This window comes from Macaca mulatta, chromosome 10 (genome assembly GCF_049350105.2).
Source record: "Macaca mulatta isolate MMU2019108-1 chromosome 10, T2T-MMU8v2.0, whole genome shotgun sequence".
Lineage (NCBI taxonomy): Eukaryota > Metazoa > Chordata > Mammalia > Primates > Cercopithecidae > Macaca > Macaca mulatta.
Genome location: NC_133415.1, coordinates 81,413,993 through 81,435,964, shown reverse-complemented (window position 1 = coordinate 81,435,964; position 21,972 = coordinate 81,413,993). Strand labels below are relative to the sequence as shown.

The window sequence follows — 21,972 nt, the reverse complement described above, 5'->3', positions numbered from 1 at the left end:
TGAAGCTGAACTGTGTTTGGAGATTATGTGTCTACCTCTGTCAGTTAATGGATGAAGTATTAGAAATGAATCAGGGTAAGCGGGAGTGTTAAAAAGAGATGGGGCCAGCATGGTGGCTCACGCCTGTAATTCCAGCACTTCAGGAGGCCGAGGCGGGTGGATCACAAGGTCAGGAGATCAAGACCATCCTGGCTAACATGGTGAAACCCCGTGTCTACTAAAAATACAAAAAAAATTAGCCAGGTGTGGTGGCGGGCACCTGTAGTCCCAGCTACTCGGGAAGCTGAGGCAGGAGAATGACATGAACCCAGGAGGCGGAGCTTGCAGTGAGCCGAGTTGCGCCACTGCACTCCAGCCTGGGGGACAGAGCAAGACTCCGTCTCAAAAAGAAAAAGAGATGTACAGGCCAGGCATGGTGGCTCACACCTATAACCCAGCATTTGGGGAGGCCGAGGAGGCAGATAGCTCAAGCCCAGGAGTTTGACATCAGCCTGGGCAACATGGCGAAATCCTCTCTCTACAAAAGTTAGTCTGGCATGGGGGTGTACGCCTGTAGTCCCAGCTACTTGGGAGGCTGAGGCAGGATGATCACTTGAGCCCAGGAAATCAAGGCTGCAATGAGCAAAGATCGTGCCACTGCATTCCAGCCTGGGCTACAGGATACCCTGTCCTAAAAAAATTTTTTAAATGAGGTTTTGGTAGCTTCTATGCAAGGTGATAATTGCAGAGAACTGAGACTCAACTGCAAACAGGTGATACATTTTGTTGTGCTATTTATTGATTAAAGGACAAAACAGCAAGATGAAAGATCACTAATATTTTTTGAGCTCCCACTACATGCCAGGTACCACACCATTGTCACACCTGGCCCACCAGAGATCTTCAATAAATGTTTGTTACAGGGATGAAAGAAACTGCAACCTTCATTCTGCAAAGGAAATGAAAGCGCAGGAAGATTCAGCGATTAAGATCACATTGTAAGTACTGGCAGAGCTGGGGCTTGAACCCAGGTGAGCTGATTCAAATTTACTGCTGCTTAACAAATCACCCCTACATTTAGTGGCTTCAAACCACAATGTACTACGTGTCACAATCAGGGTAGACAGGATGCAGATGGTTCTGCTGGTCTTGTTTGGGGTCTTACATGCCTGCACTCAGATGGTGACAGGGACTGGGACAACAGGATGGCTTCACCCACACGTCTATCTTGGCCATTTTTGGAAACTACCATAGGTGACACTTTGCGCCACTGTGAGCACCCACAAATAGCACCTGATTGGATATTCTACCTTAGAAAGATCATTCTGGCAGTAGAAAGTACCTTTAAGGGGAAACCAAAGGTTTTGTAAAAAGTCTACTTTGGTGATGAAGACCTGAGCCTAGACAGGAGCAGTGCACCCAGCAAACAGTCCAAGGGGAAGGCAAAGATGGTCTATTCCACCACAGGTTGCAGAGATGCCCACTGGATAACTGGATAACAGTGTCAAGGATAACAGGAGTCCTGTGTTATTGCACTGGAGTCAGATTACAAGTATGGGTGAAATATTTTATTGAAGGGATGGAGATGAGAAAACCGAAGGAATCCTTTTAGTATTCATACCACATCCCTATCTGATCACAAGCATTGGTTATCTCATCAGCAGAAGCACTTTTCTTCAGCCATCTCTTTAAGTCAGCAAACTACTTCATGGCAGCTCCTTTGTAACCAGAGGACCCAAATTTTTCCAGAGTACGACTGTTTACCTTTTGGCTCACTGATTGACCCTCAGGTTTTTTATATTCTGACTTAACACAAAAAAGTGTTTATATAGGTACATATATGTGTATATATGAAAAATATTTGTGTACATATTTCTATATATGTATGTAGAGCTGAGACAAAAGTTTTACAATGAACAGCACCTTACTCTATGCAACATACTTATTTCTACTCGCTTTAATCCTTTTTTTTTTTTTTTTTTTTAGGAGACAGAGCCTCGCTCTGTTGCCCAGGCTGGAGTTCAGTGGCAGGATCCCAGCTCATTGCAACCTCCGCCTCCCGGGTTCAAGCGATTCTCCTTCCTCAGCCTCCCGAGTAGCTGGGATTACAGGCATGTGCCACCACGTCCCGCTAATTTTTTTATTTTTTGGTAGAGACGGGGTTTCACCATGTTGGCCAGGCTGGTCTCGAACTCCTGACTGCAAGTGATCCGCCTGCCTCGGCCTCCTGAAGTGCTGGATTATAGCCCACCCAATCCTACTTTTTTAAAATGCTGTCCATTAATGCATTCTGACTTCTTGCTTGAAAGCCCCTGGTTTAGTGAATAAGCACCTGTAATCCCAGGAAAATTCAGGATTAAGGACAGAAATAACGAAGTAAATTGAAGTCTTAGCATTAATATTTTCCATTACATTTTGGAATCGTCTAATTTTATGTATTGATGACGGTAAAAATAATTCAACATGCTAATGTATGGATTAATTTTGCAATTCCATTTTAAAATGTTAAATGGAATAACGATTCAGATTCGTTAAGTCGACATGTGTAACAGAATTCAACCACATCTGTAAACTATATTAAAATTATGTGAGTAAGATTTACCGGCCATATTTTTTAGGTTTGACATATTAGATTTGTGAGTGAACTATGTACTTGGATTTTGTCAAGTAACTCAATCGATTAACAAAATAACAATTAAATGTATAAATGTAGTTTATAGCTATACAGCATTTTTAAAAATCCCCTTCGAATGACTCTTTAAAATATATCAGGGGATATGCTACTTAAGCATAACTAGGTTTTGGATTTATAACGTTAATATTAATTATTAAAGCAAAACTCATTTCTAAATAGTCGCCTGAGAGCCCAAAAGACGCCCTCGAGGACAGGGAAGGAGCTCCGATTCACTTGGCGCTCGCCGGTGCCCAGAATTCAGGGCCGCTCAAGCGGAGGAGCAACACGTGGCCAGCAAAAGAAGCTGGGTCCCGTGCAGCACAGCAACAAGAAACTGGCCTAGGAGGACGTTGGAGCGTCTTTCTTTCGCACGTCACTGCCTGACACCGTCATTTTAAAAAATAATAAATAAAATTAGTAGTACGAAGAAAGCTGCGCAAGCCACGTTCCCAGCAGGGTCTGCGCCAAAGCGCGCAAGGAAACGCTCCCGTTCCGGGTGGGAGGAAAGGATGCACGGCCCACCCAGCGCTGGGGAGGCTCGTCCCCGAGTAGGGGACGGGAACGGATGGGTCCCGGGGACTTGGGGCGCAGGGTCTGGGGCCCGAGGCCACGGGCGCAGCGGGCAGCCGGCTAGGCAGCGGTCTCTGGGATGGACGCCGTGCCCTACGCGGAGCCTCCCACCCCGACTTCACCCATCTCTGCTGCCCGCAACTTATATGACAAGAACATCTGGAACTGGACTATTATACCGAAAGGGCCTACCCATGTCTTTTCGCTGCCAGCAAGGCCCGACTCCGGGCCGCGCGTCCCCGGCAACCGCGCCCGCCCACGCAGCTGCAGAGGCCAGAGAAGGCCTGCTCGCCCGCGCTCGGCGCCACCCAGCCCGCGCTCCGGGCGATACCACCCCGGGCGGCCCCTCTAAAGGCCGGGAGATGGTGTCGTCCCCGGCCTCCGATTGGTCTGCGGGGCGGGGGCGGGGCCTCTGGAGCCTGGTTCCGCGCGCCGGAGCGCGCTAGCCGCATTGCGAGCCGAACCCGGGAGCAGGCGCCATGGTGAGGAGTGGTTGTGGGGCGCGGGCGACGCGAAGGTGGGGGCTTCGGTCTGGGTTCGCGCTTCAGACAGAGCCTGGGCCTGGGCCTGGGCCTGGGCCTGGGCCTGCGCCTGCTCTCGGAGCGGGTTCCGGCAGACGCGGAGGTTGAGCTGACGCTAGCGCCCCGGCTCCCGTTCCAGGTGCTGTTGCACGTGCTATTTGAGCATGCGGTCGGCTACGCGCTGCTGGCACTGAAGGAAGTGGAGGAGATCAGTCTGCTGCAGCCGCAGGTGGGTGAGATCCATGGGCTCCTCAGGCGGCCTCGCAGACCCTCACCGCGCAGGTCCCAGCATGCAGCGCGCGCTCCCACGTGGCCGGCCGAGAGGTTCGGGGCGGGGGGCGGGCCTGGAAAGCTCTAGATCCGGGGGTCTTTACCTTGACTCATGGGAAGAATCGCTCTAGCAGTTAGAAATAAGCCTCCCGGACCCCGCGCCGGAACGATTAAAGCAGAAGCTGGGTTGTGGGGTCCCGCTGTCAGCATATTTTAAGAGCTTCCAAGGCTGAGAACCGCTGCTTTACTGCGCCGCAGAGGCAGGAGGGAGGGAAGGAAACCACTCAGCCTCTTTCTCCCCCGCTAGGTGGAGGAGTCCGTGCTCAACTTGGGCAAATTCCACAACATCGTTCGTCTGGTGGCCTTTTGTCCCTTTGCCTCGTCCCAGGTTGCCTTGGAAAATGCGAACGCCGTGTCTGAAGGTGAGTCGGCCACCACCAAGTATCACAGGGAGATGTGGTTCCTTCTGGTATCCTCTCGGGCAGCTTGTGATAGTATTTGCCGTCCTTGGCCGGCTGTGAGTCTGATAGGTGTGAGGCAGTATTTGAGACATAACTGTGTAATTTGAAATAATTGTCTTCACAGAGCTCAAGATCTGGGAACTGTGATGGACCAAACTGTTGAAAGCAGATGATGTGGGATGTGTGTTACGTTTCCTTGTGGGCACTGTAGTGACAGATTATTTATTTTTTGAGACAGAGTCTCTGCCCTCCAGGCTGGAGTGCAGTGGCACGATCTGGGCTGACTGCAACCTCCGCCTCCCTGGTTCACGCGATTCTTCTGCCTCAACCTCCCGAGTAACGGGGATTACAGGCGTGTGCCAGCCACCACACCCGGCTAATTTTGTGTTTTTAATAGAGACGGGGTTTCACCATGTTGGCCAGGATGGTCTCGATCTCCTGATCTCGTGATCCCCCGCCTCGGCCTCCCAAAGTGCTGAGATTACAGGCGCGAGCCACCGTGCCCGGCTTGACAAAGGGGGTTTCTTAAAGGGGGTTGGCTTAACACCTACCTGTGCCTGAGTTTTTTGCCTAAACACAATCAGGTGTCTAGTTTTCTGCTATTTGCTTGGAAAGGGCGGTTGGATAAACACAGGCTAAGAAAAAAAGGTTAATTCTACTAAAGGCAAATTCTACTAAATACTCAAGGGTGTGTTACAAGCTATTATTTATTGCACGATTGTGCTATCAGACCTGAGTGCAGTTGTTCCCATGGCTGGGCCAGGCTTTGCAGTGATGACTTGCGAATCAAATCTGTCAATCCCCTGAGTGCAGTCACTGATGTCTCCATGTCTCTGAGCAATGCCTGATGGGGAGGGGTCTAGGTATGCCATCCCAGCATGCTCCGTGGAAGCAGGGTAATCAGCTGAGGAGATGTTAGAATTGATCATCCTTCAGCCTGTGAGTGGGAACTGTGTTCTTTCCTCTGAGGGGTTGTTCATGAGGACCTCCGCCTGCTCTTGGAGACCCACCTGCCATCCAAAAAGAAGAAAGTACTCTTGGGAGTTGGGGATCCCAAGATTGGTGCTGCAATACAGGAGGAGTTAGGGTACAACTGCCAGACTGGAGGCGTCATAGCTGAGATCCTGCGAGGTGAGACCATCATCTGTTATATTCATGTTATCCTTGACATTTTCGGGGAGGAGGTTCTGGAAACGTGGGTGCTTGTTATGACTTCTGGGAAGGCCTTGGACTTGGCTGGTGCCCATGGGTGCGGGAGCTAGCTCAGAGCCCCTTGTTGCTCACCGTCCTGCCCTCTTCTTAGGAGTTCGTCTGCACTTCCACAATCTGGTGAAGGGTCTGACTGATCTGTCAGCTTGTAAAGCACAGCTGGGGCTGGGACACAGCTATTCCCGTGCCAAAGTTAAGTTTAATGTGAACCGAGTGGACAATATGATCATCCAGTCCATTAGCCTCCTGGACCAGCTGGATAAGGACATCAATACCTTCTCTATGCGTGTCAGGTAAAGTGCAGGGGCCACCCATAATACTGGAGCCTTTGGTCTGTAGTTTAGCTAATTTTGAGTCTTGATGAGGACTGACCATCCTGTGGGTAGAACTATGTGGACTGGGGCTGGGTCTAGGCCTCCTGGTGCTTACCACAGGCTGTGTTCTTACACTGACTGTATAGAAAGAGGAGGTAGAGTAAACCTACCCTATATACACCTCAGCTCAGGCCCTGTGCCTGGTCTGTATTGTGAATGGGGGAACATAGAATGAAGATTTGTAGCTCTATGGTTTTTGATGAAGCAGCTGGGCCAGGGAGTGACTGTGGCTCTTTGCAGGGAGTGGTATGGGTATCACTTTCCGGAGCTGGTGAAGATCATCAACGACAATGCCACATACTGCCGTCTTGCCCAGTTTATTGGAAACCGAAGGGAACTGAATGAGGAAAAGCTGGAGAAGCTGGAGGAGCTGACAATGGATGGGGCCAAGGCTAAGGCTATTCTGGATGCCTCACGGTCCTCCATGGGTCAGTGCAGAGCCTGGCAGCCTGCATAAGGTATGGGGCTCTGAGTATCTGGCCTCCTGCATTCACACTTGGTTTTTCCTAGGCATGGACATATCTGCCATTGACTTGATAAACATCGAGAGCTTCTCCAGTCGTGTGGTGTCTTTATCTGAGTACCGCCAGAGCCTACACACTTACCTGCGCTCCAAGATGAGCCAAGTAGCCCCCAGCCTGTCAGCCCTAATTGGGGAAGCGGTGCGTCATGGGACACAAAAATGGGAGAATAAGGACTGTTGCCATGTGCACCTGCACTGCTGTATTTCTTCACCCACTATGTCTTCCCTAGTTGTGCTTGATGGGGAGGTGGGGAGCAGGGCTGTCATGCAACTGGCAGGTTAGCAGTTCGTTTCTCTGACTGCTTCCTTGACTCTTTCCAGGTAGGTGCACGTCTCATCGCACATGCTGGCAGCCTCACCAACCTGGCCAAGTATCCAGCATCCACAGTGCAGATCCTTGGGGCTGAAAAGGCCCTGTTCAGGTACCAGTGAGGGCACCTGCCCACAATCAGGTGCCACTTCTGGTGCCCACTGCTTGTTGGGGGATCACGGTGATGGCTGACCAGGGCTCCCTGACCTATACAGGCCTCTGCTATGGGGGTGATGGCCAGTCCTGGTGTCTGAGTGATTCCCAGGGCCCAGCAAAGGGACCAAGTCTCCAGGTCAGCGACATCGGATGCCTTCCCTCTGCCTCTGGGAGCTATGGGTTGGCATGCATTGGGGTAGAGATCCAATCTGGCCTGAGGCTCACTCAGGACTTGGGGGTGAGAGGAGGGGAGGAGCTGAGCTGCCTTGGCTAATGGGGTTGAAATTTCTGATCTTAAACTCTCCACTGAATATTCTCTCAGAGCCCTGAAGACAAGGGGTAACACACCAAAATATGGACTCATTTTCCACTCCACCTTCATTGGCCGAGCAGCTGCCAAGAACAAAGGCCGCATCTCCCGATACCTGGCAAACAAATGCAGTATTGCCTCACGAATCGATTGCTTCTCTGGTATGGGTGGGGGGGCTGGCAGTTGTGAGAAGGGGCTGGCTAGCTGGGTGGGTGGGGAGGCTCACAACCATAGCTTCCACGATGATGGCAATATTTTTCGTCAACAGCAGTTCACCTAGTGAGTGTTGAGACTCTGGGTCTGAGTGAAGCTGAGGGCAGAGGGAACACAGGGTGGGGGTAGTTTTTCTCTTTGGGCTGACAGGCTTTGTTACTCACGCACATCCAGAGGTGCCCACGAGTGTATTTGGGGAGAAGCTTCGAGAACAAGTTGAAGAGCGACTGTCCTTCTATGAGACTGGAGAGATACCACGAAAGAATCTGGATGTCATGAAGGAAGCAATGGTTCAGGTTAGTTGGGCTTTGCTGGGTGTGGAGAGGCATAGCTAGCTGTTGGAGGTGATGAACTGTCTGAGCCTGACCTCGTAGAGTGGAGGCAAAAAAAACTGATTTAATGAGCCTGATCCAATAACGCCAGAAAGGAGTCCTCAGAGCACCAAAGGCCTTCAGGCCCTTTTAGCACTTTTCTTTGACCAGGCGGAGGAAGCGGCTGCTGAGATTACTAGGAAGCTGGAGAAACAGGAGAAGAAACGCTTAAAGAAGGAAAAGAAACGGCTGGCTGCACTTGCCCTCGCATCTTCAGAAAACAGCAGTAGTACTCCAGAGGAGTGTGAGGTCAGTAGGCAGCATGACCCTGGCAGAGATCCTAGGTTGTAGGATTTTCAACAGCAGAATAAAGGATGTGCTGCATCAAGTCATGGTCTTGAGTCCAGGCTTTTGGACTGAAACAAGGACCTGAAACATCTAAAACTACCTCTTGATTCTATAGGAAGGATATAGGTGCTGAACTTGCTCAAGAGCCCAGAGAGCTGGTTGTAGCTCACACCTGTTCCCTGGGCATGTGTGTTCTGTCCTCGGCTGCTTCCCAGGAGTCCTCAACCTGGGGTAGTGTAAATTCCTGCTCTGCTTATTCTCAGACGTGTGTCCGGAGGTGGTAGTGTTTCACAGTGGGGATGGGGGCAGGGAGGTCCCCAATGTGCTAAACTGCAATCATTCTCCCTGAGATTCTCATTTAGCACCCAGTTTCTTAAACAGTGTTTCAGGGCCCTGTCTGGAACTTGGCATGAGGGTTCTGTTGTGACCAGCATGGTGGGTGTTTCTTTAGGTTTTTTTTTAATGGGCTGAGGTAATTTCTTATTACATGTTTTCCTTCTAATTTGGGACAGTCTTTGGGATGGATCTCTAAAGTTAATACCCACACAATTAAACTATGCCAGAAACACTGGGCAATGTCAGTAACTACACAGTTTTCCCTGCTTTGGCTACTTAATTGCTGAAGATGTAATGGGGGTGTGTGTGATGGCACTGTTCTCACAGCCTGTTCCCCTGTCCTTCCCTTTAGGAGACGAGTGAAAAACCCAAAAAGAAGAAAAAGCAAAAGCCCCAGGAGGTTCCTCAGGAGAATGGAATGGAAGACCCATCTATCCCTTTCTCCAAACCCAAGAAAAAGAAATCTTTTTCCAAGGAGGAGTTGATGAGTAGTGATCTTGAAGAGACCGCTGGCAGCACCAGTCTTCCCAAGAGGAAGAAGTCTTCACCCAAGGAGGAAACAGTTAATGACCCCGAAGAGGCAGGCCACAGAAGTGGCTCCAAGAAAAAGAGGAAATTTTCCAAAGAGGAGCCAGTCAGCAGTGGGCCTGAAGAGGCAGCTGGCAAGAGCAGCTCCAAGAAGAAGAAAAAGTTCCATAAAGCATCCCAGGAAGATTAGAATGCAAATGGACATTCTCTGGGAGGTGGGACATACCATAGCCCAAGGTGACATCTTCCACCCTGTGCCCTGTTCCCCAATAAAAACAAATTCACAAAAGTTGGTTCATGTTCTTTATTGGACACCTTACATGAGTATGGACAAGGCCTATGGGTGGGGCAAGGCAGCAATGACAGCCTCAGTGAAGTCATGGCAAGTAGCATAGCCACCCATGTCAGAGGTTCGAACCTGTGGGGGAGAATCATCATCATCCATGTGGCCTGGGTTCCAGCCTAACAATTCCCATCACCACCCAACAGTCTCCCCTAAGGAAGCGGGCCAGGACAACCTAGGCTCTACCCAGCAAGGTGACCATGGTCCACTGCCTAGAGGCACAAGGTCTCTTCCCTGGTGCACTGCACTGAAGGGTATGGGGAGTGTGGTCCTTGCAAGGCTGGAAGAAATAAAGGGCTCTAGCTCCCATGGGGGTGCAGGTGACCGATGACAGACTTGATGAAGTCGGTTGTGGTGCTGTAGCCGCCCATGTCTCGAGTCCGCACCTACAGCCACCACCGGCAACAGCCGTGGGGAGGGAGAAAAGAGAGCCCATGAAGGGAGATAGGGCAATGTGATTGAGGAAATGGAATCCAAGAATGCGTGACAGCCAGAAAAAAGAGGCAATGCACAGGAATGGAAGGAGGAGCCAGGTTGGGAAGCACATGGACCTGCCCACTCCTCTTAAGCCACTATTAGCTGTGCTGCAGCCAGAGCAGGACAGGAGGCTGAGCAGGCAAAGATGATGGGAAATGCAGATCAGAGGCGCAATGTGGCTACCTTCCTTGGAAGAAATAGAGACAAGACCAGGTGGAAGGAAAGAATCGCAGCGGAAAGGAGATGGGTGTGAAGGTGAAGCTGATGCTTCAGCCTGCCTGTATCCCTTGCTGTTCCACCCCCAAGGAGAGCTGCAAGTTCTGCATTCAGATGGCCCATGAAAAGGGCAGTGGATGGAGCAGGAAAGAGGGAACAGCAGATGGGATCTAAGAGGCAAAAGAGATCAAGAGGATGAAACAGCCAAGAGAAGGGAGGTGAAGAACAGCCCTGAGAGGGATGCAGGGATGTCAGGGAGCAGATGTTCTGGGAACCTGGGGGAAAAAGAGACCCCCATTCAGGTTCCCCAGAGAGTAGTACCGAGGTGCTGACCCCAGAACTACTCTAAACCCTGAAGCCAGCACTACTCTTCTAAACTCACCTTGCCAACTTTGATCACCTTCTTCACTGCATCTGCAATCATGTTGGAGTGATACTCAAGACTGTGGATATGGACAGGAAGAAACTGTGACTCCCCCAAGACACCTCCCACTGATTTCCCCACCGGCCTCCTCCTCACAACACCCAACCACTGCCCACAGCCTCCCGTGACCTACTTGAGATGCCGCAACATGTTGGAAGCCGACAGCAGCATGGCTGTGGGATTGGCTATATTCCTGCCCACTGCCTGGGCAAATGGGTGCCGGGCACCCTGTGGAAAGAGGGGCAGGCTAGACACTGGGAGGAGCCAGGAGGGGTACACAGAGGCTTAGGTTGGAAAAGGACATTATGGGAGGGGAAGGTCAGGCCAGGGTCACTGAAAAGAGGCATGGTGGGCAGCGTGGGGGAAGAACAGGCTAAGATCACTTAGGAAGTGGAGACACTGGGATGGGGGAGAAATGGCAGACTTGAGGTCAGAGAAAGGGCACGTAGGAAGGGCCGAAGGAGAAAGCAGCCTCACTCACCGTCTCAAAGACTGCATATTCTGCACTATAGCTCTCACCAGGGACCACACCAGCTCCCCCAACCAGGCCAGCAGCCAGATTGTCAATAATGTTCCCATAGAGATTGGGCATCACGAGCACATCAAACTGGTAAGGATTCTGCACCAGCTAGAGGATGAAAGGTGTAGGCATGAAGTAAATTCCACTCCCCACCCTCCTCCTCCGCCCCGTGAGTGGAGATGTGGGGAGGCCTCACCTGCATGCAGCAGTTGTCTATGATCATTGTCTCAAATTTGATTTTGGGGTACAGTTCAGCAACTTCCTCGCAGCACTGCAGGAACAACCCATCCCCAAGTTTCCTGTCCATGGGCCAAAGGGGACAGAATCAGCCGAGAAAGTACAGGGGCTACCTTCCCAGGAACCCATCCTACACAAAGCCATGTCCCTCACATGATGTTGGCCTTGTGGACAGCAGTGACCTTGCTCCGTCCTTTCTTGGTGGCATAGTCAAAGGCGAACTTTGCAATCCGCTGAGACTTGGCTCGTGTGACAATCTTCAAACACTCAATCACACCCCTTGCACTCTGGGTAAGAAGACAGCAGCAGCTAGGTGACACTGGGAAGGGAAACAAGGAGCTCCACCTCTCTCCCACCTTCATCCTTGCCCTTCCCCAGTTTCTGGGGCCTCACCTCATGTTCCAGAGAGCTGTACTCCCCTTCGGTCTGCTCTCGAATGATCACCAGGTCTAGATTGTTGTGCCGAGTCATATACCCAGGAAGTGACTTCACATGGACTACGTTGGCAAACAAGTCCAACTTACGCCTGAGGGTGGGCAGGGCCATCAGCTCCGCTCCTGGTGCCCTGACACCTCTCGACCATTCGCCCCACCCAGACCACCTACCTCAGCCGCATATCATAGGAGGCTAGCTCCCCCTTATACTCCATCGGGGTATGAATCTTTCCTGTGTAAACAAAGTGGGAAAAGGAGTGTCAGGCACTGGCCAAGCCCAAGGGAACCCAGACCAGTGTCTAACCCCCTTAGAAACATAATGTAACCCAGACTCCCATCTCCCATTCCCAAATCAGTAATTTTTAAATTGTTGCTGGGGGCAAGGGACAAAAGAGAATAATGTGGTTACAGCCAGAAACATTTCATCTATTGCTGTGTGTGTGTGGGGGGGGGGGGGGGGGGAGAGAGACAGGGTCTCACTCTGTCGCCTAGAGTGCAGTGGCGCTATCTGGGCTCACTGCAACCTCCACCTCCCAAGTTCAAGCAATTCTCCTGCCTCAGCTGCCCCAGTAGCTGGGATTACAGGCATGTGCCACCACACCTGGCTAACTTTTTGTATTTTTAGTAGAGGCGGGGGTCTCACCATATTGGCCAGGCTGGTCTCGAACTCCTGACCTCAAGTGATCCACCCGCCCCAGCCTTAATGCTTTATTTTTAGTCAACATATTTAATTTAGGCTGAAACTTCAAAATGGAGAATGGATTTTTTTCTATTTATCAAAAAAGAGCCTGGGTTTAATAAGAAGTTGAAAAACAATGCTAGCAGATCTGTGATCTTTTAGATGTTTCTGTGCCTTCTCCTTATTTGACATTTTTTAATCCAACAACTACTGATGAATGTCAATTACATGTCAGGCAATAAGGATAGCAACTAAAACCATACAACTCCTGCCCTCGAGAAGCAAACGGTACACTGGGAAAGACAGATAATATGAAAGACATGATAAATACCATGGGAAACTTGCATAGCAACACAAAGAGGAAATCCTCTCCAGTAATATCAGGATATAGCACAGAAGAGCTAGCACTTCAGTCATACCTTAAGTTATGTGAGCACAATGGGCTCAACAGTGATCCCCGAAATGACTGTCCATGCCGTGAGCCCCAGAACCTATATATGTGACCTTATTTGGGAAAAGAGGCTTTGCAGATGTAACTAAGTTAAGGATCTTGAGAAAAAATCGTCCTGGATGAGGGTTGGCCCTAAATCCAGTGATAAATATTTAAGGAGAAAAATGATACAGAGATAGAGAAGGAAGAAAACCACAGATACTGGGGTGATGCATCTACTAGTCAAAAAACAGCAGGAGCCACCAGAAGAGGAAAGAAAGAATTCTCCCCTAAACCTTCAGAGGGAGCAGGGCCCTGCCAACACCTTAATTTCAGACTTACGGCCTCCAGTACTGTGAGAGAATACATTTCTGTTACGATAAGCCACCAGGTTCATGGTAGTGTGTTATGGCAGCTATGGGAAACTAATACAGTGAATGAGTGAGAAGGACTCTAACAGGTAGCTTCAAAGAAAGAATGTTCTGGGTACAGGGAACAGTATAAGTCAGGTAGTACATATTTGGCATCTAACACACAATCTAGTGTGATTGAAGCACAGAACAAGAGTTGTGGCACCAAGGCAGAAAAGTTAAGGGCCAACTTATAAAGTACTGACTTTCCTATGGTAAGGCTGACCTGGAAAAGTCAGGCTGTTCTTTCCAAGAAAAGAGATATGGAAGATGAACTGTAGGGGCAGAACTAGAAGCCAAAAAATTCAAATGAGGAGATTAAAGCATGGAAGACAAAAGAAAAGGGGCAGCTAGGCAGGGTGACTCATGCCTATAATCCCAGCACTTTGGAATGCTGAGGTGGGTGGATCACTTGAGGTCAAGAGTTCGAGACCTGCCTGGCCAACATGATAAAACCCTGCCTCTACTAAAAATTCAAAAATTAGCCTGGGCATGGTGGCTCACGCTTGTAATCCCAGCACTTTGGGAGGCCAAGGCGGGCAGATCACAAGGTCAGGAGTTCAAGACCAGCCCGACCAACATGGTGAAACCCCACCTCTACTAAAAATACAAAAATTAGTCAGGCGTGGTGGCACACTCCTGTAATACCAGCCAGCTACTCAGGAGGCTGAGGCAGAAGAATCGCTTGAACTCGGGAGGCAGAGGTTGCAGTGAGCCAAGATGGCGACATTGCACTCCAGCCTGGGCGACAGAGCAAGACTCTGTCTTAAACAAAACAAAACAAATACAAAAATTAGCTGGGTATGGTGATGCACACCTGTAGTCCCAGCTACTCAGGAGGCTGAAGCAGGAGAATCACTTGAACTGGAGATGGGGAGGTTGCAGTGAGCAGAGATCACACCACTGCACTCCAGCCTGAGCAACAGAGTGAGACTCTGACTCAAAAAAAAAAAAAGAAAGAGAGAAAGAGAGAGGGAGAGAGGGGGAGAGGGGAAGAAGGGAAGAGGGGAAGGGAAGGGAAGAAAAGTGGGAGGAAGGGAGGGAAAGAAAACAAATGAAAAGAAAGAGAAGAGAAGAGAAGGGGCAGCTAGAAGTGGTATTCCAGAAACGCAATGAACAAGATTTGATGACAGTTGATGTAGCCTCAGGACAGACTCAGAACCCCTGGAACTTTTCTGCATAGACAGCTGACATGATCTCTTAACTCCTGGGTTCCCAATGGGAAAGAACAAATGTCCAAATACCAGCGGTGGTTGCCCTGGAGAGTTAATATAATTGCATACCATGTGGGGAGAAGGGCTTAATAAACATTTGATCATTTGATTTTAAATGGCACATGGACAAGTGGCAAGAGGGCACACATACCAATGATGGCCACTTTATTCTCCTTCATGGAACTCAGCACCTGCTCCAGCTTCTCCTCAGATGCCATATTCTGCACCTCACTCAGGTGGTGCTCCTGGAATTCCACTGGGACAGCGGCAGCCTTCAGAGACAGGTTCCCAAAACATCACAGTCAAGGCCAAGTCCTTTCCAACCCACTACTGTCCTCTACTGTCTGATTCCCGAGGCCACTCACCTTGAACACCTCCTTGACGGCGTGCATCAGCTCAGGTCCCACACCGTCTCCCGGAAGCATGGTCACGGGAAAGGAGCCCTCCACCCTCACGTCCTCGGCCTTAATTGGGGGAAGAAGGGAGAAGCAAAGATAGAGCTGGGGCGGGAGAAGGGATCCCGGGAGTAGGGAAGTAGGGAGACCCGGGAAGGATGGAGAAAAGCCGGGGAGGGAGCAGCAAGGAAGGGGCAGGGTCGTGAGCGAGACCCCAGCCAGATTCATGCATACCTGGCTCCGCGATGCAGCGTGCGCCGCGGCCGAGGTACTCAGACCTCTCCATGCCCCAGGGTTCCCGGCGGAGACCAACGCCTACAACAGGGACACACAAGCCTGTAAGGTCAGATTTCAGACATCCAGACCCCGAACACCACAGTTGACTTTGCCCTGTTTAGGAAACCCTAGGACAAAGTCTCCGCTCCCTTGCCCGCCCCTGCCCCACATGTCCTGGGCGCTCACTCGGGTCAGCCAGCGGACACCGCTCAGTGCCGCCATGTTTCCCGCAGAAAGTCGCGTGAGAAGTGACGCCTGAAGCTGGCGCGGCCCTCTACCCCGACTTCCGGCCTGTGCTGAGTGCCTGGTACTTCTCACTCTGCGCCAAGAAGCGCTGCTTGCTCACGCCTGTTTCTCCTCTTTCTTGCCGGTGGGGAGGTCATGGGATGCGCGAGCACTTTGTCTCTTGATTTATTTTCAGTCGCCATATTTAATCTACGTGGAAACTTCAAAATAACATTGGGGGGGAAATGTAACGTCATGTTTATCAGACGAGGAGCTGAGCTTAACAAGAGATTGAGAGAAAATCCTTGGGAAGCTGTTAAAATTGTGTCAATGCGTTTGTTATTCTTTTAACCAGTACTCACCGAATACCTGTATGTCAGGCTCTGGAGGAACACAGTACAGCCATGGGAGGTGTGTGTGGGGTTTCTCCGCCAGTCTCCGAGAGTGCCCAGTACCTCTGTATTACCCGTTGCCTCGTAGTTTTTTTCTTAAAGGGTCTTTTTCTTTGCTGTGACAGTTATTTCCCTAATAGTGTGTCCCGGACTTGAACTCCCCAGGACAGGCCCATAACTAGTGCCAGAAATGAGATCAAGCGTGTAAGTGTGACTAAAGGGAATTTCAGAGTGATCCTTAAAGTAACAATCATAAAAAATAAAAATAGTTTGGACAACATAGGGAGACCTCGACTCTACAAAAAATTTAAAAATTAGCCAGGCGTGGTGACACACCTGTAGTCCCAGCTACTTAGGAGGCGGAGGTGGGAGGATCACTTAAGCCCAGGAGGTGGAAGCTGTAGCGAGCCGTGATGGCACGACTGCACTCCAGCTTGGGAGACAGGGCGAGACCCGTCTCAAAACAACTCCAGTCACGATATTAGGTGTGTACAATTGACACACCTAAAGACAAACTGATACAGGAAGACTGGCCTCACCCACTCTTCTGGAAGTATGGTTTTGGATCACCTATGCAGATGGACCAGAGCACTTGTTAAAAATGTAGGCTTGTGAGTCATACCTCATTTGCTGAATCCAAATCTCTGTGTCGCGGGCCCAGAAAATATATCTCTAACAGACTTCCCCTGTTAATATATGCTGAAATGTAAGAACCGCTAACTAGGTTCTCTGTGATAAGTTCCTCCTTCGTATATACCTCAACCAGCCAAAAAGGTGGCAAGGCAAAGGCATTCCCAGTGGTTCTAATCTTGGGGAACAAGCATAGGCTTTGTGCCTCCTCTGCAATCCTTTAGGTGAGACATTCTCCTATATAGTAGTAGGATGAGAAGATTAAATTAGATAATGTGTAAGAGTTTTGAACAAATGAAAAGTACTGGGTAAATACAGAGCTGTTATTATAGCTAATATAATATTAATATAACACACTCCTCTATTTCCATTCATATATCCCATGAAACCAACCAAAACCAGAGAGCACCACCGTCTTGCTCCCATAGACTCCCTAGTCCAATCTTCCACATCAGTGTTACCATTCGTCACCATTTTTCTTCTCCAAATATTTCTCCTTCTGACTAAGGAAAAAAATGGAAGATTTACGAACTCTGCCTCTCGGGTTCCAGCAATTCTCCTGCCTCCGCCTCCCTGGTAGCTGGGATTACAGGCATAAGCCAACACACCCGGCTAACTTTTGTATTTTTATTAGCGACAGGGTTTCACCGTGTTGGCCAGGCTGGTCTCAAACTCCTGACCTCAGGTGATCCGCCCGCCTCAGCCTCCCAAAGTGCTGGGATTACAGGCATGAGCCACCGCACCCAGCTAGATTTACTCTTTTTTAAAAACTACATTTTCTGTTACTTCAGGAAATTTAGGATAAGAAAGAAGAGAGATGTACCATCTTAATCTAATCTCTGATAGCAATCTAATTTTCTTGAGGATAACTACATCATTTCCATCCCTGCACAGACTTGTTCCCCACCTAACACTCAAAAAATATCTGCTAACTGATAAAACACTAAGTGGCTGTCACCAGGGTGAAAGGAACTGATGGAGGTTACCAGTGGACACAGGCCAAGGAAATGAGACCATTATTGTCTGAAGGCCACTGTGTTCTCCCCATGAACTCAGCAAGCTCTCCTGGCCTTCAAGTCCCCATGAGGGCATCTTTGACCAATACTGCCTGATAATGGAGAAATCCAGTCAGGACCTTTGAAAAGTTTCTTAACCAATCTCCTGGGGGATGGGAGGGAGGTTATACCATCTTGTTTTCTTCTAACTGTTGTGGAGTCTCCTCTGCCTAGCACAAGAGGCCATAATGATGGATAAGCTGCCTGTACTTGAGTGTTCAGTGTGAAGCTGAGTGACTTGAATGTCTGCTTCCCAGGCCTGCAAATCCTCCAGCACAGGAGTCCTAACTTGGGGTCTACAGAATCCCCTAGGTGTCCATGAATAGGAATCAGTACTGTGAACCCGGATGGGGAAAACCAAAAATCACATCTTTATTCTCACCTCTAACTGAAATTTAGCATTTCCTTTCATTATGAATGCAGGTCACAGATTACAGTGCTACCTGTAGTACTCTTGACTTTGTCAATCATAAAAAATATAGATATTTTCATACCACATTTTAGTCATGGTAGATATCTTAAAGTATTACTTTAATCCCTATTTTTACATTATTTGACCCAATGCTAGATTGTGTTATTTAATGAATTAATAAAGCAGCAAACATAGTAACATGTTACAAGGTAGTTTTTATTCCTTTTTCTTTTTCTCTTTTTAGAGAGATGGTTTTAGTCTGTTGCCCAGGCTAGTGTATGATCATGGCTCACTGTAACTCAAACTCCTGGGCTCAGGAGATCCTCCCACCTCAGCCTCCCAAGTAGCTGGAACTACAGGCATGCGCCACCATGCCTAGCTAATTTTTAAATATTTTGTAGACATGAGGTCTTGCTATGTCGCCCAGGCTTGTCTTAATCATATTTGTCTTGTCTTGTAATTCTATTTATTTTGTGTATTTAAAAGCCTCTTCTTTTTCTTTTTTGGAGACAGAGTCTTGCTCTGTTGCCCAGGCTGAAGTGCAGTGGCGTGATCTTGGCTCACTGCAAGCTCCGCCTCCCGGGTTCACACCATTCTCCTGCCTCAGCCTCCCAAATAGCTGGGATTACAGGTGCCTGCCACCACGCCCAGCTAATTTTTTAAATATTTTTAGTAGAGACGGGGTTCACCGTGTTAGCCAGGATAGTCTTGATCTCCTGACCTCGTGATGCACCCACCTCGGCCTTCCAAAGTGTTGAGATTACAGGCGTGAGCCACCATGCCCGGCCTAAAAGCCTCTTCTAAGAAAGATTCCACAGGCTTCACCAGCCTTCCAAAGAGGTCCACTGCACACAAAAGTTTCAGAATTTCTGGTGTGTTAGGCCTACTGGATCTTTTTCTGAAACCATGAACAATCAAAAGAGTAATATAACAAATGACAATTCCTTGAAAATTAAAGTCTGAAAAAGCTTCTTGGGAGAAAGAATTTGATCTGTGGTTGAAAGGATAAACAGAATTACAAAGAAGAAGTGATTACAGTCAGGGAAAATGGAAATGTAAGCAAAGGTACTGTCTCAGATCAACTGCCCTAGAAGCGGAGCCCAAGACAAGGATGCTATGCAATTGACCTGTTGAAGGAGTGCTCTCAGGAGAAACACATCAGAAGGTGAATGAGCAGAAGATGGCAGGGGAAGGAGCTCAACGAGATGTGGCCTCAGCCGGAGTCCACCTCAGCCCCATCTCCTGGGGAGCTCTGGAGCATGAATGACAACTCAAGGTTGTCACAATTTGAGACAAAGCTTAACAACTCTGCTTCACCCCTGCATGGCATAGGTCAGGGACAACCCTTCAGAGAAGGAGGAAGCTGTGAGCCATTAGTGGCCAATACCTGAAGCAATTGGGGGAATGGATACACCAGCTGGGCAAAAGGATCTGGCCAAGGCAGCCACTACCTTGTGGAGGTGACAGCATGGTATGCTGACGAACAGTGAGGCGGGCAGACATATTTGAGGAGATGAGTTATAGTAAGGATTGGTGAGTAAGTAAGGACCCTGTTGAGGTTGGTGACCGTTAAATTTATTGTGGTGCAATTGTGTGTGATTTCACGGTGAAAGCAAACACTTGAGTTCATCCAAAAGTGATATTTTGCTAGAGAGAGGTACAAGGGAGTTGAGAGTGTTGGCAAAATGGGATCAGGAGGTAAGTGAAGACAGAAGAGATCTAATCAATAGGCAGGTGAGGAAAGAATCAAAAACCCCCAAAGAGTAGTATTTGTGGGGGTCATTGAGCAACTAAGATGGGAAGAGAGGATGCTGCTTCCACCAGTGGTTTTGGAGGTGGAGCAGATCACCTGAGGTCAGGAGTTCGAGACCAGGCTGACCAATATGGAGAAACCCCATCTCTACTAAAAATACAAAAACAAATTAACCGGGCATGGTGGTGCATGCCTGTAATCCTGGCTACTTGGGAGGCTGAGGTAGGAGAATCGCTTGAACCCGGGAGGCAGAGGTTGCAGTGAGCTGAGATTGCACCATTGCACTCCAACCTGGGCAACAGGAGGGAAACTTCGTCTCAAAAAACAAAGTAAAACAAATATGGGTTGTTTTTTCCCCCCTCACCTCTGAAGGTAAGGAGTTACTGAGATTGTTTTCGCTGCTTGGTAATGCCCCAGGGATCCAGGCTGTCTTCCCTTCTGCTCTGCCAGCCTTAGTGTGTTGCCTGATGTCCTCATCCTTGGTGCTTCATAGTCACAATATGACTGCTGCTGCTCTGGACATCACATCTGCATTCAGAGATGGAAAGGGAGAAATAACAGTCCCAGCCACAACCACTCTTCTTATCAGAAATGTAAAAACATTCCCAGAAGATTTCTTGGGACTCACAGGCCGGAACCAAATCCATGACCGCTCCTACTGCAAGGGAGTCTAGGAAAGAGAGGAATAGATTTCCCTGGCTGGCTTAAACGAATGCTTCACATCCCAGTTGCACATTTTAATCACTTGGGAGCTCTAATATCTATCTGGGCTTCACCTCCAGAGGTTTTGATATAATTGGTCTGAGATGGGGCCTAGACACTGCTGTTTTGATAAGCTCCATAGATGACTCTCAAAACTGACCAGAGTTGAGAGACACTGGGTTCCACCAATCATGATCCTTCATTTAGGGCTGGGCAGGTATATCAGTTAGGATTATATTCAGTTACAACATACCAAGCCTAAACAAGAGAGGAGTTTATTTATTGCTCACATAAAAGTTCAGCAGGCTGAGTGCAGTGGCTCATATTTGTAATCTCAGAACTTTGGGAGGCTGCGGCAAGAGAAAGCCAGGAGGTTGAGACCAGCCTGGGCAACATAATGAACCCTCTACCTCTACAAAAATTAAAAAAAAAAAAAAAAAAAAAAAAAGGTTTCAGTGATCAATGGTCCAGGGCTGGAAGGCCCTACATGGTGTCAAGGCACAGGCTCATGATCTTGCTGGCCCACCTCCCATGGCCTTCATTCCCAAGATCATTCAAGATCCAAGATGGTTATTCCAGCTCCAGCATTCCAACAGCAGGAAGAAAGACAGAGAAATAGAAGAGCAGAGGCCCACAGACCTTTACTGGCACTTCCCCCGAGTTGCACACACCATTTCTGCTTACCTCCCAGAAGTGTGCTGGTCTTTTCCTCCTAGGCTCTAAATTTTGTTTCACAAGACCTCGTCTACTTCAAGATGATAAGCATATTCTCCAATATTTTTTCTAATATTCTCCTAGTGTGGTGTGTTTATGTGGTTTCAGTGATTAGTTTATCTGAAGTTTAGTTTTACAAAAGATAAATGATAAAGACCTAATTTTATGATTTTTCCAAAGCTTAGCTAATTGCTCAGTATTATTCATTATTTTTTCCTCCAGATAATTAATTCTGCCTTTGTCAAATACCAAATTTCCACATATATATTAGGTCAAGCCAAGTGAAACTGCTAATACTTATCACCTTGACCCAGCTTTATTTTCTCAATTATACCAGTTACTACTAGACATCATATTACACATTTCTTCTTTTTTTTTTTTTTTTTCTTTTGAGGCAGAGTCTCACTCTGTTGCCCAGGCTGGAGTGCAGTGTCATGATCTCAGTTCACTGCAACCTCTGCCTCGCAGGTTCAAGCAATTCTCCTTCCTCAGCTTCCCAAGTAGCTGGGATTACAGGGACACACCACCATCCTCAGCTACTTTTTGTATTTTTAGTAGAGACGAAGTTTCACCATGTTGGCCAGGTTGGTCTTGAACTCCTGACATCAAGTGGTCCACCCACCTCAGCCTCCCAAAGTGCTGGGATTACAGGCATGAGCCATCATGCCCAGTCTGCGTTTATTCTTAAAGCATATTATTGCTTGTGTTTGCAGTGAGCAACTTTGAGGAATGAGGAACTATCTCCCTAAAGAGCAGGCTTGCTTGTTTCCTGCTGTGAAAGGGGTCAGTTCCCCCAGCTCAGTGTTCCCCTAGATGCCACACAAACCCACAGCATCCACCAGGGCCCTCCACATTGCCCCCGTGGAGGACAAGGGGACAGGGGGACAAGGGAGTCAATATAAACATGCTGCCTAGGCTGCGTGCTGTGCCGTGGGTAATAA

The 21,972-nt window shown here is 48.7% G+C and overlaps 2 protein-coding genes, 1 long non-coding RNA gene and 5 other non-coding genes across 13 annotated transcripts in view; 6 read left to right on the top strand and 2 right to left on the bottom strand.

Annotated features, from left to right (window-relative positions):
* The window catches only part of LOC144332051 (uncharacterized), a 44,718-nt gene extending 41,155 nt beyond the window's left edge, over positions 1-3,563 (bottom strand). Inside the window, exon 1 of the long non-coding RNA XR_013399765.1 lies at positions 3,416-3,563. This is a non-coding gene — a long non-coding RNA (uncharacterized LOC144332051). The remainder of the gene's footprint in view (positions 1-3,415) is intronic.
* A 110-nt stretch (positions 3,564-3,673) lies between these two features.
* Positions 3,674-9,382, top strand: NOP56 (NOP56 ribonucleoprotein). 2 transcript variants are annotated; one of them, XM_015149408.3, is made up of 12 exons: positions 3,674-3,705; positions 3,884-3,973; positions 4,322-4,436; positions 5,445-5,606; positions 5,779-5,977; positions 6,299-6,486; positions 6,569-6,720; positions 6,903-7,003; positions 7,370-7,518; positions 7,745-7,866; positions 8,053-8,190; positions 8,918-9,382. In XM_015149408.3, the coding sequence occupies exons 1-12, from the start codon at positions 3,703-3,705 to the stop codon at positions 9,281-9,283; spliced, it is 1,785 nt and encodes a 594-aa protein (XP_015004894.1). In that variant the 5' UTR covers positions 3,674-3,702; the 3' UTR covers positions 9,284-9,382. The 2 variants fall into 2 exon arrangements, with proteins under 2 accessions (XP_015004894.1, XP_015004896.1); XM_015149410.3 differs by having other exon boundaries at positions 8,345-9,382.
* Positions 5,242-5,316, top strand: LOC114670692 (small nucleolar RNA SNORD110). The gene has a single exon (XR_003720388.1). It is a non-coding gene; the product is annotated as a small nucleolar RNA SNORD110 (small nucleolar RNA).
* On the top strand, positions 6,097-6,228 carry LOC114670676 (small nucleolar RNA SNORA51). Its single transcript, XR_003720372.1, has one exon. It is a non-coding gene; the product is annotated as a small nucleolar RNA SNORA51 (small nucleolar RNA).
* LOC114670689 (small nucleolar RNA SNORD86) lies at positions 7,066-7,151 on the top strand. Its single transcript, XR_003720385.1, has one exon. It is a non-coding gene; the product is annotated as a small nucleolar RNA SNORD86 (small nucleolar RNA).
* LOC114670670 (small nucleolar RNA SNORD56) lies at positions 7,595-7,665 on the top strand. Its single transcript, XR_003720366.1, has one exon. It is a non-coding gene; the product is annotated as a small nucleolar RNA SNORD56 (small nucleolar RNA).
* LOC114670669 (small nucleolar RNA SNORD57) lies at positions 7,910-7,982 on the top strand. The gene has a single exon (XR_003720365.1). It is a non-coding gene; the product is annotated as a small nucleolar RNA SNORD57 (small nucleolar RNA).
* A 1-nt stretch (position 9,383) lies between the features above and the next one.
* IDH3B (isocitrate dehydrogenase (NAD(+)) 3 non-catalytic subunit beta) lies at positions 9,384-15,398 on the bottom strand. Of its 5 annotated transcripts, none has more exons than XR_013398741.1 (13): positions 15,335-15,398; positions 15,107-15,187; positions 14,843-14,941; positions 14,629-14,749; positions 11,916-11,976; positions 11,704-11,836; positions 11,464-11,597; positions 11,270-11,372; positions 11,035-11,181; positions 10,687-10,781; positions 10,512-10,572; positions 9,612-10,404; positions 9,384-9,511 (listed from the first exon to the last, which is right to left on the bottom strand). XR_013398741.1 is itself a non-coding variant. In XM_028827414.2 (12 exons), the coding sequence occupies exons 1-12, from the start codon at positions 15,368-15,370 to the stop codon at positions 10,381-10,383; spliced, it is 1,095 nt and encodes a 364-aa protein (XP_028683247.1). In that variant the 5' UTR covers positions 15,371-15,398; the 3' UTR covers positions 9,384-10,380. The 5 variants fall into 5 exon arrangements, 3 of the variants coding, with proteins under 3 accessions (XP_028683247.1, XP_015004840.1, NP_001253016.1); XR_003719784.2 differs by having other exon boundaries at positions 9,612-9,822; XM_028827414.2 differs by having other exon boundaries at positions 9,384-10,404.
* Positions 15,399-21,972: the final 6,574 nt, after the last annotated feature.

What these genes read in the sequence shown, in the direction of transcription:
- NOP56 (XM_015149408.3), top strand. An exon ending in GCTGAAAAGGCCCTGTTCAG is followed by an intron (nt 7,004 to 7,369) that starts GTACCAGTGAGG and finishes ATATTCTCTCAG; the next exon opens with AGCCCTGAAGACAAGGGGTA. An exon ending in GTACTCCAGAGGAGTGTGAG is followed by an intron (nt 8,191 to 8,917) that starts GTCAGTAGGCAG and finishes CCTTCCCTTTAG; the next exon opens with GAGACGAGTGAAAAACCCAA.
- IDH3B (NM_001266087.2), bottom strand. Translation starts at nt 15,370, where the DNA reads ATGGCGGCACTGAGCGGTGTCCGCTGGCTGACCCGA. An exon ending in GAATAAAGTGGCCATCATTG is followed by an intron (nt 11,977 to 14,628) that starts GTATGTGTGCCC and finishes TTGTTTACACAG; the next exon opens with GAAAGATTCATACCCCGATG. An exon ending in GTCCACAAGGCCAACATCAT is followed by an intron (nt 11,373 to 11,463) that starts GTGAGGGACATG and finishes GCCCATGGACAG; the next exon opens with GAAACTTGGGGATGGGTTGT.